At 49.3% G+C, this 13,978-nt stretch overlaps 1 protein-coding gene across 1 annotated transcript in view; it reads left to right on the forward strand.

The window, feature by feature from the left end:
- Positions 1–413: 413 nt before the first annotated feature.
- Positions 414–13,978, forward strand: part of COL6A1 (collagen type VI alpha 1 chain) — a 66,266-nt gene continuing 52,701 nt past the window's right edge. Inside the window, exons 1-6 of the mRNA XM_065413623.1 lie at positions 414–522; positions 1,575–1,704; positions 8,268–8,468; positions 12,484–12,643; positions 13,651–13,770; positions 13,911–13,931. Coding sequence (XP_065269695.1) covers positions 414–522; positions 1,575–1,704; positions 8,268–8,468; positions 12,484–12,643; positions 13,651–13,770; positions 13,911–13,931 — 741 coding nt within the window. The remainder of the gene's footprint in view (positions 523–1,574; positions 1,705–8,267; positions 8,469–12,483; positions 12,644–13,650; positions 13,771–13,910; positions 13,932–13,978) is intronic.

The raw sequence follows: 13,978 nt of genomic DNA on the forward strand, positions 1-13,978 counted from the left end.
ATACAAGATATATTGGGGGAGGAGGGTGGCAAGATATTTTGAAATAGAACTAAATTAAGTTTTTGATGCAGATCAGGATGTTTTTGCAGGCACAACAATAGTTGAAAAGAAGAAAAGACCCCAGGGCGATGTGTTTCAGCAACTCACTGGTTATGCTAAGGATCAACTGAAATTGACATTCTGAGATCCCTCCCCCTCTGGAGTTGGGCAGCTCCTGCTACTGACATTTCCTTCTCATCTTAACTCCCTCTCCCGTGCCTCCTTCCACAGAAACTCAGGGACAGAGTAGAAAATTAGAATAAATTCCCAACTAACATAAAAATTCCTTGCTGCCGTTCCTGGCCTCTGTCTCCTTCAGTTTCTCCCTCCCTCCCTTTCCATAATTAATAAATGGTAAATCTGAAACTAGCAAGATGAAGTTAGCAAACTTTTTGTTCACTTTCTTGCTTCAAGTCTGTTTCCTATGGAGCGGGGCGCTGGCTCAACAGACAGAAATAGTCAACAGTGTTGAAACCTTTCAAGGTAAGAATGTCACTTTGTGGGGTATTTTCTTTTCCTTTCCCGTGTGGATAGTTTCCTAGAATGTTAAAGGCGAGATCTGCCTTCAGATCTGTATGCTTTGTACTGCTGAACAGATGTCTCAGGTTGTTTATACTGTTATAACTTTAGGTTTGCCTGAACATTTAAAAAAAGATATATTTCAAATGTCTGTTGATTCCTTACACCTGTATTGAATATCTACCTGCTCCCTTTACTCACCTACACAGTTTATCCTGAAGCAATTTTTTCCCAGTTATCTTCAGCTCTGTCCCATCTCATATGCTATCATTTTTGGTTGGTATTTAGCAAAGAAGGAGACTAAAAACAACTAACATAGAGGATAATATTCTGGAATACTTCACAAATATTTGACGAGAATTTTATCAAAATCTGTAAAAATATTTTCTAGTTTTTCTCCTTTATTTGCAATAATCTCGTGTTCCTGTTGCAAAGAAAATTCCTTTGTCATAGGGGCTTTTAAAAATTATTATTCTTTAAATGGAAAATGTATACAAGATAAAATGTAACACTACATCTGGACATTATTTTAAATAGTATCCGTCTGATATTTCATTGTAATGAATTAATTCATCTCTAAATAGATATAGAGCTTAGAAGCCTGGGAAAACAATCTCTCATTTTTAAAAGCACAATAAATGTAAAGATAAATACCAAGTTTTTTTCCAGAAAAAGACATTGTTTCCCCATTGGCTTTAATCTATTGAATATATGTATATTTTCAATCCAACCTAGCACAAATTCCATGCAAGTGTGAGTGTGTGTATATGTTTATAATTCTGACACACTGAATTATTATTTGCAAGGTGTAAACTTTAACTTAGTGTAAAAATGTAACAATGTAATAGAGCTATAGACTGCACATGTACTGTAGAAAATGCATTGGCTGTATCTCTTGAATAGACATGCTTCACCATGATGCATGGAAGACTCAATCCACCATGAAATATCTTGTAGCATAACTGGAAGATGCAGTAGCACAGTGTTTAAAACCTGCTGTCTCTGTTTTTGAACAGATTGCCCCGTTGATCTGTTTTTTGTTCTGGATACATCAGAAAGTGTTGCTTTAAGGGTAAAGCCATTTGGAGACTTAGTTGCACAGGTGAAAAGTTTTACCAACCGGTTCATTGACAAGCTAACAGACAGGTAAATGTATTGGAAGCTTTTCGTTTTTTCTGCACTGCTTATTTTATTTTACTTTTCCATGGGTGTTCACCAGAATAGATTCACCAGAATAGAAAAAGTGACACCAGTAAGATTGGGACTCTGCTTGGGAATTTGTATTTGTTTTGCATTAAGGCTGTCAGCTGGTGATCACTGTGTGCACAAGAGAAATGTTATGTGTATGGCTACGTAACAAATGAAAAGAAAATGTCTGCAGCCACTATGATCTCATTCTGGGAACATTGGCTGGAGTTGCTAACTTGAGTTCTCCTTTCTGTAATGGGAGTTTTCTGCACTTCTCCATCCCCATCTGCAGGTGGCAGTATTCCTTCAACAATGCTTAGTGGAGCCCAGGTTTGCTGCCCCGTGTGGTTTGCTTTACGTTTTCCCAGGGGTGGAGGCCTGTGGCTGTCGTGTTTCACGGGCAGAATGAACATCTAGGATCATTTTTAAAAAAACAGGGCTTAATCTGAGTGGTTGAAGTAATTGAGGCCTGTTCTTAAAACCAAAGCAGGGCCCTGGCCTATCCTCCACCTTTGGTTTCACACACAGTCGCTTGCGCCCTGCAGCCCTTCTGCTGGGTATGTGCAGTGCCCTGTGATTGCACACCCTGCAAGGGGAGCATGTGTGCATGCTGGGCCCTCTCCGCAGGATGGGGGCAGCGCTGCCTCCCCAGGAGGTGCAGGGCTTCAGCACAGCATCATGCGCACGCCCAGCAAGGTGTGCAGCCCAGCTCCGCTGCCGGGAACGCTGGAGTGGGCTGGGGGTGAGCCTGGGCTGGGCTGGCGCGGTCCCCCTCCCCCAACACCATATTGCTGGATGGGGCTGGCCGGAGCACCTTGGTAACAGAGCCGCCTGTGGGGCCCATGAAGGAGAATCTTTATTAAACAGTGGCTTTTTCTAGCACATTTCCTTGCAAAGCTTTTCCTCGAATCCCACAACCCAGCACAGCCCCTCTCTCTCATGATGAGGGACACTGCAGCAAGTGGGTCGCTCCCAGGCTGCAGATGTGCTTGCCTCAGCCGTGGCCACGGCTGCAAGCATAACTCCCCTCCACCATCCACCACCAGTGCATGGAGGGCATGGCACAGCGGCCCCGCCCTGCCGCACCCTGGCAGCCTCTCCAGCACTTCTCGAGGGGGAGGAGCACAGGACGGAGGGCCCAGCTGCTGCAAGCCGTGTCTCTTCCCATTGGGGCGTGTCTGCCAAGCCCAAGCCTAAAGTTTGAGGTGCTGGAACTGGGTGGGGGTCTGGCCTCCCACTTGGGCCCTTACTCGGGCCAGTGAGGACCTGCCTTCCTCACCCAACCCACCATGCCAACTCGAGGAGACCTGCTGCAGTCAAGGGAAACCCCATCACCCCAGAACCAAAGGGGATCCACTCCCCCCCCCCCCCATCCCAATAGCCCTACACGGGAAAGGACCTGCTGCCCCCTTGCTCAGAAGCCCACAGGCCCAGGCTGCCCTGCTGGGGACAGGTCTGTGCCGGGAAATGTTAGAAACATGTTCGCTCCTATCCCGTTAAACACACGTGGTACCTGGTGTGGGCGGACAGTGCTCACGGATAACACGGGCACTCCCTGGGGACAACGGGACCAGCATGTCCTGACACAGCACTTAGCAGTGGCTCCATGAGGGGTCGACTGGGACCTAGGACCAGCGAGCCCCGATGAAGTGCTGGGGGTGAGAAATCTGGGTGGGACGCGGTGGAGGGACTGATGGACTGGAGCGGGGAAGAATATGGACTGGATGGATTGTGGGGGGCGGGGAGGAGGTTTTGGGGACAGGGAATGTTACATATGTTAGTGACTGCTGGAAAATATTCAAGGGAGCCCTTGTCTCAAAGCTGGCTCCCCAAAGGGGGGCCTGAGGGCTGCCACGTTGTTCATTCCTTCCCACCTCATCTGCAGAGGTCCCCAGCGCTGGGGAGAGCGGTTTCCCCTGTATTTTCCCAGCCATCGTCCTCTGAAGGTCTGAGAGCCCCAGTTTCCATCCCCATCTCCTTGGCAATCTCCGTGCCTAAAGCCATGAGCAGGCTGGTGTCTGTAGCTGTGCTCCCACACCAGCCCATATGCTCAGCGTTCCTCGCGTTCCCCTGGGTGGCAGGAGGCTGGTGCAGCGTGGAGGGAAGAGGGGCAGGAGAGGCAGTTTGGGCACAGGCTTTGCAAATGGCTGGGCTTGGATACAGGGCTGTCCCTGCAGCCTCCTTGTCCAGCTCTTTCTGGAGTAATGACTCTGCCTGATCAAAGGCTTCTCCTATTCTTGAGATGGGAGATCTCTCCTCTGGGTCCTGGAAAGGGAGCCCCTAAGCTAAGGGTCCCCACTAAAACATAGGGCTGAAGCTCCCCACTAGATTAACCCTTGAGGCTCTTGTCCTGGGTATATGGCAGTCCGATTTCCTCTCCCACAGTCAGTTCCCAGGGAGCATGAAGATGTTCAGCCAGTGCTGTGCATGACAATGCCCTGGTTGGAGAGAGTCCAGTGGAGGGCAACAAAAATGATCAGGGGGCTGGGGCACATGACTTATGAGGAGAGGCTGAGGGAAGTGGGCTGTTTAGTCTGCAGAAGAGAGGAATGAGGGGGGATTTGATAGCTGCTTTCAACTACCTGAAGGGGGGTTCCAAAGAGGATGGATCTAGACTGTTCTCAGTGGTACCAGATGACAGAACAAGGAGTAATGGTCTCAAGTTGCAGTGTGGGAGGTTTAGGTTGGATATTAGGAAACACTATTTCACTAGGAGGGTGGTGAAGCACTAGAATGGGTTACCTAAGGAGGTGGTGGAATCTCCATCCTTAGAGGTTTTTAAGGCCCGGCTTGACAAAGCCCTGGCTGGGATGATTTAGTTGGGCTTGGTCCTGCTTTGAGCAGGGGGTTGGACTAGATACCTCCTGAGGTCCCTTCCAACCCTGCTATTCTATGATTCTATGGTAGCTATTTGGACTCATCACTGGCTGCTTCTCCCCACACCTGATTGCTCATTGCACCTCTACTGATCGCACACTGTATGGGAATAAGGTATTGTCTCTTTGCTAACCACCTTGCCTCCTTTCTTATCTGCTTCCTTCACTGATTCCTTGCATCCCCTGTAACCGCTTGGCTTAACTTACTGCTTGCTGGGTCACCCATTGGCTGATTCACTGCACATCTGTTCAGTAATGATGACCAGGCGCCCAGGGCTCTGGCCACACCTCTCTGCGATGTCCTAGTGTCTGCTCCTCCCCCTACCTCCCTCTCCTTTATCTCTCCATGCCCTCCCTCTCCTGGGTCACCACATCTGCCCCCCCCCTTGTCCACCCCGTCAACCCTCACAGCAATCCCCTCCCGCCGCCCTCCACTCCAACTGGAACGCCCACTCTGGCTCCAACAGGCCACTGCTGTCCACAGCTCCTTCATCTCCTGGCTCTGCCCTGGGCCTGGACCGCCCGACACTGCCCATGCTGCTGCTCATCTCCTCCCACGTGCCCTACTCAGAGAGTCATGGCAGGGGTGTCATGTCTTCTCCTGTCTTGCTCCTCCCACTTCCAATCTCTCCCCTGCCGCTCCTCCCCACTTCTCCTCCCCCTCCAGACTGCACCCTCCAACTCTTCTCGCCTTTCGCCCACCCAGCTCCCCAGCCTGTAGGGAAGGAGGTCTGCCTGGCTGAGAGACTGGGCAGAGGTGTTCAGAGACAGAAGCAGGGTGGCGCATGTGGATGCTATGGGTGCAGCATTCATGAGGGTGTAGGATGGGCTTTGTGGTGGGGCAGGGGGGCAGAGGAGGGGTCCAGGAGCAGGTGGGAAGCTGGCTGGCTGATGCATGAGGGCAGGGGTCTGTCCTGAAGATAATAGAGCTTGGCTTAGGGATTAGGAGGATCTGGCATTTAGAAGTAGCAGGGGAGGTGGTTGAGAAGTTTGTCCCTGTGGCGATGGGGGTTGATGTTCCTCTCTCTTCTCCTCCTAGACTCCCTTCCCCAGCCTTTCACCAGTGTACTGTTTTTGCCCATGGCAGCTGGCCCAATGCAGCACACAGTGGGCAGCAGAACTGCATAGCGAGACCCGGGGCCGGCTCTGGCTTTTTTGCCGCCTCAGGCAAAAAAGCCTCCTGCCGCCCCCCCGCCCCTCAGAGCGCGGCAGGGGAGGGCACCGAGCCCGGCCGCGGGCCGCTCTCCCCGGCGGCCAGAGCGCCGGGAGGAGGGCGGAGAGCCCGGCCGGGGCTCCGCTCTCCCCGGCGGCCAGAGCGCCGGGGGAGGGCGGCGAGCCCGCTGCGGCTCTGCTCTCCCCGGCGGCCGGAGCGCCGCGGGGACGGCGGTGAGCCCAGTCGCGGCCCCGCTTTCCCCGACGGCCAGAGCGCCGGGGGGAGGGCGGCGAGCCCAGTCGCGGCCCCGCTTTCCCCGACGGCCAGAGCGCCGGGGGAGGGCGGCGAGCCCACTGCGGTTCCGCTCTCCCCGGCGGCCGGAGCCGGAGCACCGCGCCGCCCCCCTCCATGTGCCGCCCCAAGCACAAGCTTGGTGGGTTGGTGCCTGGAGCCGGCCCTGGCGAGGCCCTAGCCCTTTCGGCATATAAACGACGACACTCCAATTCCCAGTGACCTGGCCTTTTGCCAGTTCCTCAACAGATATCAGTAACAATGGAGTCTGTGTCAATGGGCCAGGGCCCCCATCCCTTGTGCTCTGACATGGGCTCTCCTTGGCCACTCCATGTCAGGAGAGCTCTGACTGCGTATGGAAAACCGCCTAGCCCTGCGTGCACTGCTTGACATGATGATTGTGATGGGACTCTGCCAGGAACTGCTGCCAGGATGCTGGAGAACTGGGGGTTACTTCAGGAGCCAACATGGCTTCCAGGGTGCCGGAGGATGAGGGCTCCTGCATCCTGCCGTGCATACAGCCAGCCAGTAGTGCGCACTGCCAGCCAATGCACCAAATGGCATGGTGGGCCAGGCACTGACACTCCCTGGCAGAGAGGGGAGGATTGGCCTCATGGGAAGGAAGGAAAGATGGCCCCTGAATGAGGGGTTAGCAATAATCAGTGCCCAGATAGGGTTTTTTGGGGGAGGGGGTGGAGAGAGGGTGCTAGAGTTAAAATGGAACAGGATGGGGAAATGGGAGAGCGATCAAATGTGACAGGCCATGTCAGCTTCCCGTCTGTGCAACCGCTTCTACTGAGACACACTCCTTGTCAGGTGCGACTGCACCTGTTGCTATAACAAGTGCCAAACGCTTTACAATCGCAGCATTCCCCCCTCCCCATATATTCACACACAACCCCCTATCTTCACACCCACGCATCTACTCTACCCTCTGTTCATACACATTTACATTCACCCTATCTTCACACCCCTCTAGTCACATACTTATGTACCTTCACAGCCATACATCCACACCCCTCTATTCACACACAGTTACATGCACCCGTAACGTCACACCCATGCATTTACACCCATTTGCACAGAGAATTTTCTTTTCATTTAGAGTTGATACGTGAGACACATTCAGCCTTAAAAATGTGCATAAGGAACTGATTCTACACACAGGTTTATTCACAGATTATGAAGTCAAACGGTACCATTGTGATCATCTAGACATAGGACTTCCCTGAATTAGTTCCTGTTTGAACAACAGCAAATCTCTTAGAAAAATCTCCAACCCTGATTTTAAAATCTCCAGTGATGGAGGGTGCAGCACATCTCTGGGTAAATTCCTACAATGGTTAATTATCCTCACTGTTAAAAATTTACACCGTGAAAGCCTCTAGCTTCAACTTCTAGCCATTGGACCTTGTTGTACCTTTGGCTATGTCTACACTACCCGCCGGATCGGTGGGTAGTGATCGATCCAGCGGGTTTGATTTATCACGTCTAGTCTAGACGAGATAAATCGACCCCCGAGCGACTTCTGTATTCCAGCGCCGCGAGAGGCGCAGGCAGAGTTGATGGGGGAGCGGCAGCAGTCAACTCAATGTAGTGAAGACACTGCGGTGAGTAGGTCTAAGTACGTCGACTTCAGCCACGTGATTCACATAGCTGAAGTTGCGTAACTTAGATCGATCCCCTTCCCCTCCCACCCCCCGCCAGTGTAGACCAAGCCTTAGTCTGCTAGATTGAAGAGACTTCTCTTCTCAAACTTCTGTTCGCCATGTCGATACTTATGGACTGTGATAAAGTCACCCTTAATCTTCTCTTTATGCTAAACAGATTTGTTAAAATAAACAGACTGAGCTCCTGGAGTGTCACCATATAGCATGTTTTCCAGTCCTTTAATCCTTCATCCCCCGCACTGCACAAGAGACAGACCTGAAGGAAAGACCTAGAGAGGCAGGACTCTGACTGAGGCAGAGGCTGCACCATTACCAAGAATGTTGTTTGTAAGTCAGTAGGATGCTGAAGTCAGAGCAATATTTAGGTAGAGCTGAGAGAGCAGAAGGTCTGTACGGGCCACTCCGCTGCAAGAGAGACAAAGCCAGAGATGTGTGGGGACTGGGAGGGGGCCATGGCGGCGGCGAGGGGAGGGAACTGCAGGGGTGGGGGAAGCAGACACTGAAGGTGGGTGTCCCTGTTTGTGTCTCCAGGTATTACCGGTGTGACCGGAACTTGGTGTGGAATGCCGGAGCTCTGCATTACAGCGATGACGTCGTGCTGATCAAAGGGCTCGACCGAATGCCCGCTGGACAAGCTGACTTAAAGAGAAGAGTGTCTGATGTGAACTACATTGGGAAAGGCACCCATACAGACTGCGCCATCAAGAGAGGGATTGAGGAGCTGCTCATCCGGTGAGTGAGAACAATGCCTCCCACACGATGTCCAAGGAGCACAGAGGAGAGGGAAGGAGGTGGCTAGGAGAAGCCTTGGCAGCTCTGTGCCATGCTGGCACTTTGAAACGTTCTGGAGAGGCACTATGGTCTGACTTCACCACCTCCACCAGGGCGCTTCCCCCTTCGCTTCTCTGGGCTCTTTGTTTGTGTTTGTGTTTACCACCAAAACACTCTGTGAGACCACTGGTGATCCCCAGCTGGTAGAAATCTCAACAGAGCTTTGACAATGGACACCCACTAAGGATCTGCCCCCCATTACATTTAGCTACACCTCAGCCTGGCTCCACTGCTTTGAGCATAATTTAGTAACTGCGTCCACAGTGGACACAATCGGGTGGCTGTAGTTCTAAATGGGTGTAATTACAGGTGCAATTAATTGTGCCTGCAGTTAATTATGTGGAAAAATTATACCTCTAATATTGACTAGAGACTCTTTTTGCAAATGTACATAAGAACGGCCATGCTGGGTCAGACCAATGGTCCATCTAGCCCAGTATCCTGTCTTCTGACAGTGGCCAATGCCAGGTGCTTCAGAGGAAATGAACAGAACAGGTAATCATCAAGTGATCCAACCCCTGTCGCCCATTTCAGGCTTCTGGCAATTAGAGGTTTAGGGACAACCTGAGCATGCAGTTGTGTCCCTGACCATCTTGGCTAATAGTCTATCCTCCATCAACTTATCTAATTCTTTTTTTGGACCCAATAGTATGGCTACCCAAATGTAGCCATAAAGGTGTGGCAAAGCTCGTCACACAAGGCTCGCCTCTCTGAATACTGACTAGAGAGTGAATGGGCCACTTCACCCTGAATGGTGCCTGAAATATGTGTTTACTACTTATGCTAAACAATCTGTTCCACTTTGTATGTAGCTGTGACACTCTGAGTACCTTTCCGAGACCCACAGGAGAGCTCTGTGTCACCTCAAAAGCTTGTCTCTCTCACAAAGAGGAGGTGATCCAGTAACAGATATTACCTCCCTCACCTAAAAAGCAACAGAGGGTCCTGTGGCACCTTTAAGACTAACAGAAGTATTGGGAGCATAAGCTTTCATGGGTAAGAACCTCACTTCTTCAGATGCCATCTGAAGAAGTGAGGTTCTTACCCACGAAAGCTTATGCTCCCAATACTTCTGTTAGTCTTAAAGGTGCCACAGGACCCTCTGTTGCTTTTTACAGATTCAGACTAACACGGCTACCCCTCTGATACTCCCTCACCTAGTCTCTCTAGGGAGCTCTCAGCATTTCACACAGGGGATTCCATCTCTGTGTGGGACATGCCTCCTCATTAGTTATATTACAGTAGCTCCCGGGGCCCCAGTTGGGATCCATTGTGCTAGGTACCCTACAGACAGACACAGGGCCTTCCCTAGGCAGCTTGCAACCCAAGGCTCCGGGCGTAGAAAGGGATCTGCACAAGGTGCAAAGTTCGATTTGTACGGACTCACTTGTAGGTTTGGGGCCTAGATCAAGAAAAGACCCAAGAGAGGGTAAGAAACAGTAGGAGGGGAGGGAGGTCCAATAGAGTGCACAACCTGAGTCTACAAAATTTATCTAAACCAATTGAATTTACATTTACGTTGCAAATGTCTATTTTTAGACATTTTAAAACTTCTCCTCTTCTCTATTTAATTATTTTTATTGAAAAAAATCCTAAATTTGAAGTGAATTGAAAGGTTGAACTAAATTTCCCCAGTTCCTTCCTCCCACTTTTTGAGCTTTGTTATAGTCCCAGGAGACACTGGTGGGACAGAGAAGGGCAGGGTCAGAGGGCATAGAACAATTACAAAGCAAGCCAGTGATTAAAAAATCCAGATTTTAGTAGGCATCACAAGGAGAGCTGGGCAAATAACAGATTTTTCAGTCTGTGGGCAATTCCAGAAAAAGAATTTACTTCAAGTTGAACCTAAAATGAATTTTTTTTAAAATGTGAAGTGAATTGAAAAGTTGAAAAAAAAAAAAAAAAAAAATGTTGGGGTCAAACAAAATGTGTCATTTCTACATAAACCGTTGTAGAAGATTTTTGATTGTTTTTAATAAAACTAAAGGTAATTTGGAAAAGAAAAGTTATTTTAAACTGAAAAATCAAAATGTTTTGGGTTTTTTTTAATTAATTTGGGGGAGAGGGGGAGTTCAACCCCCAATGAATGTAGAGCAAACCACAGAGCCTATGTCAATTTGGGCCTGCTTAGCCCTTCCCGACGTTAATAGGCACCCTGCCTTGGACTCCAATGGGAGTTGGATGGAATTGTTCACCAACAGCAGTAACAACATATTCCCAACAGAAACTGAAAGAGTCTTCAGACAAGTTAGAGAGACAGCTACCTAAGAGACTTTCCCCTAGGCATTTCTCTCTCCCGCCTCATGTCAAACCAAGCCCAGGGATTTGCAAGCCCAATTCAGTGTGGGAAGCAGAGGAACCATTTTCCAGCAACACCCACCAACCAGGTCTCAGGCTTCCAATGACAGGGTCGGTGCGTCTCATGGGAATTGTTTAAGGCTAAGACAAAGTGGAGCAGGAAGCTAGTGACACCCCCCCGGTTACCGGTGAATCAGGTTTAGATTAGGACGTGCTGTTTGTAATAGGTGAAGTCAGAGATTGTGTGTGGCCTTCCTAGTTCTGTGTGCTTCTTAGCATGCCCGTTTAACCCGTTTTGTCACTCAGGCCTGAGATCTTCATTCCCATAGATGACAACCAGAAGCAACACCGCTTGTGTTGTGACGGGAAAAGCTCGGCATTATGTTACAGAACCTAACAGACGCCCTTACTCCATGTGTGAGTGCACACGGCTTAATGCCCAGGTGCTTAGCTTCAGCTGGGGCGTTGCCTTTCTCCACCAGGCTGACAAAAGCCATCCTGGTACTTTTGACACTTGACTTGAAACTGCAAATGTGGGTTACTGCACTCCCCAGTAAAAGGCTTCCCGTTCTCTGCAGTGATGAGGAATTGCCATGTGCTCCCTCCAACCCACCCTCCCTTCCAGATTGCTTCAAAAGTTCGCTGATCAACTTGGCCTGGGATTGCAAGTACTCCCCTCACCTTTCTCCTCTGTGTCCATTCATTGGAAGTGTTTCCTTTTGGGAGTTAAGCTGCTGTCTACACAGATGTTACCTGTGGATCTGAGTTTAGTGATACCGTACTGTGTAGTTAGATAGTCTGGGGATTAAGTTATGAGCATTGTGTTTCTTTTTGAAATGCAGTTTATATGCTCTTTGTAAATAATCATTAATAATGTTTATCTTGGTGCTTCTGCTTCCTGCTGCCAAGTGACACGAAAAGGGAAAGATCTGGCTCAGTGTGTTGTTGGTTTAATAATTCAAGTTCTCTGTATAGAAATATCCTTACATGTAGTATTAAACCATCATCCAAGGAAACCTAATTTCATTCCAAATAGCCTTTTATTACATTCATGTCACAGGATAAGTAAGGTTCAGGTTAAAGCCATAAAACAACCCCACAAATTGAGACAACACTGTAAAAATAGTTTTTTACAAACTCTTTGCCCAACCCCCACCTCACACTTACTATTTGTACAGTACTGGAGGTTGTTGGGGAGGGGCAGGGGGTGATCCCTGTGTTACTGGGAGTTCATCACTTGGAATGCAGGACTTCACAGGAGTCCAATCTATGATCTAATTTAAAGACATCCATGTTAAATGCTGATAAATTGTTATTGTCCTAAAAATGAGGCAAAAATTTTCTCAAGAAAAGAGAACCGCAGAAAAACACTGAACTGCTCCGCCTGAGTGTCACCATCAGCGCAATCAGGCTGAGATGCCAAGGGTTTGAACTCCGCCCTCTTCCAGTGCAGTATACCTGCAGACCATGAATCCTTCTGTCGCGAGTGCAGCAGTGTCCCCCAACCAGACATTGCTGTAATGCTGTGAAACACGGCGAGCGTAGGTAGTGTCAGAATAGACGCGGGGGCACTCATCAAAGCGACACATTTCCAGCTAACCATTTTGAATTGTTACAGCGGCTCCCATCAGAAGGAGAACAAATACCTGATTGTGGTGACAGACGGACACCCCTTGGAAGGGTACAAAGAGCCGTGTGGAGGACTGGAAGATGCTGCCAATGAAGCAAAGCATCTGGGGATCAAAGTGTTCTCCGTTGCCATCTCTCCTGACCATCTGGTATGAATTGCTCAAATGTGGCCCTTGTTATATAGCCTGGGTATTTCATAATTGGAGTGGAAAGGAATGAAGCTAGAAACAGGATATTACTGAGTGGATTCAGTTAATCCTCTCTTTGATGCAGAGGGTCCCATGCCCCACAGGAATTCCAGGATGGGCAGCCAGTGACTATAAAGTTTGAAGCTGGGGAAAAAATGACAATTAGAAATAAAGTCCCAGTGGAGCTATGCCAGTTGACACCAGCTGAGAGTCTGGTCTGATGCCTGTAATTAACACAGATGGTGCCAAAATAAACTCCTGGATCTGACACCCACACCCTAATTCTGGGGAAACTTGGATTCAACTCCATAGCCGAATGTTATGGTTGATCCTATCTCTACATTCGGCTGAGCAAAAGCATCAGATCCCAGCAGGCCCAGACACTGAGATGAAACTGAGGCATGACACTTTCTGAGACCATGCTATGCAAGATGGCAGCGTATGCCAGCTGGGCAAGAGAGATGCAGACACAATGCCCAACCCCAGCGACTTTTAGCACGCTATGCTTGAGCCAAGCTAGTGCGAGTCTGTCTCCCCACGCTGGGAGGCTCATTCCTGGCTGCAGTGTAGATATACCCACAATGATTTAAAGATGATCAAGCATGTTTGGCTGATGGGTGCTCCTAAAAATAGGAGGAGGTTCACGGCCCAGGGAAAAGGTCAGCTGGCTTCCTGAATGCCAAGAACATGGCACTGCCTCTCTAATTTCTCAGCCACTTTCCCAAGTACTAGCTCAAGCCTGGATAATACTGTCCTATTCCCAGGACAGATGATGCAGTTCCTGAGACACTGATTTCTTTGCACGGGCAGGCCATTTCTAGAGTGTAGCTTACAAGGCTCGCACATGCAGGGATGCCATCAAGTCATGTTACTTGAGTTAATCATGGATGGAAGGGCACTTAGGAGATATCAGAGCTCCTGATCTCCTTTGAGTCCAACTTTGCTGCTTTGTTGTTGTTTTACCCCAGGAACCAAGGCTGAGTGTTATTGCCACGGACAACAGCTATCGTCGCAACTTCACAGCAACCAGCCTGATAGAGTTTCCGGTAGATACTGAGAATACAATAGAAACCATCATAGATATGATTGTGAGTATTCCCTTGCTCTTCCCCTCCATTGCTCCTGGCCCCCCTTCTCTCCTGTCTACCCCAGCCCACTGCTGCGGGGTATTTGGCCACGCTGTTCTAAAGGAGCTCATCAAATGTTTGTATTGTTTTTGCTATTTCAGAAAAAGAATGTGGAACAAATGGTGAGTCTTGCGTTCTCCGGGCTTTTCACTTATACAGCAGGGGCCCA

Source organism: Emys orbicularis, chromosome 11 (genome assembly GCF_028017835.1).
Source record: "Emys orbicularis isolate rEmyOrb1 chromosome 11, rEmyOrb1.hap1, whole genome shotgun sequence".
In the NCBI taxonomy this organism is placed as follows: Eukaryota; Metazoa; Chordata; order Testudines; family Emydidae; genus Emys; species Emys orbicularis.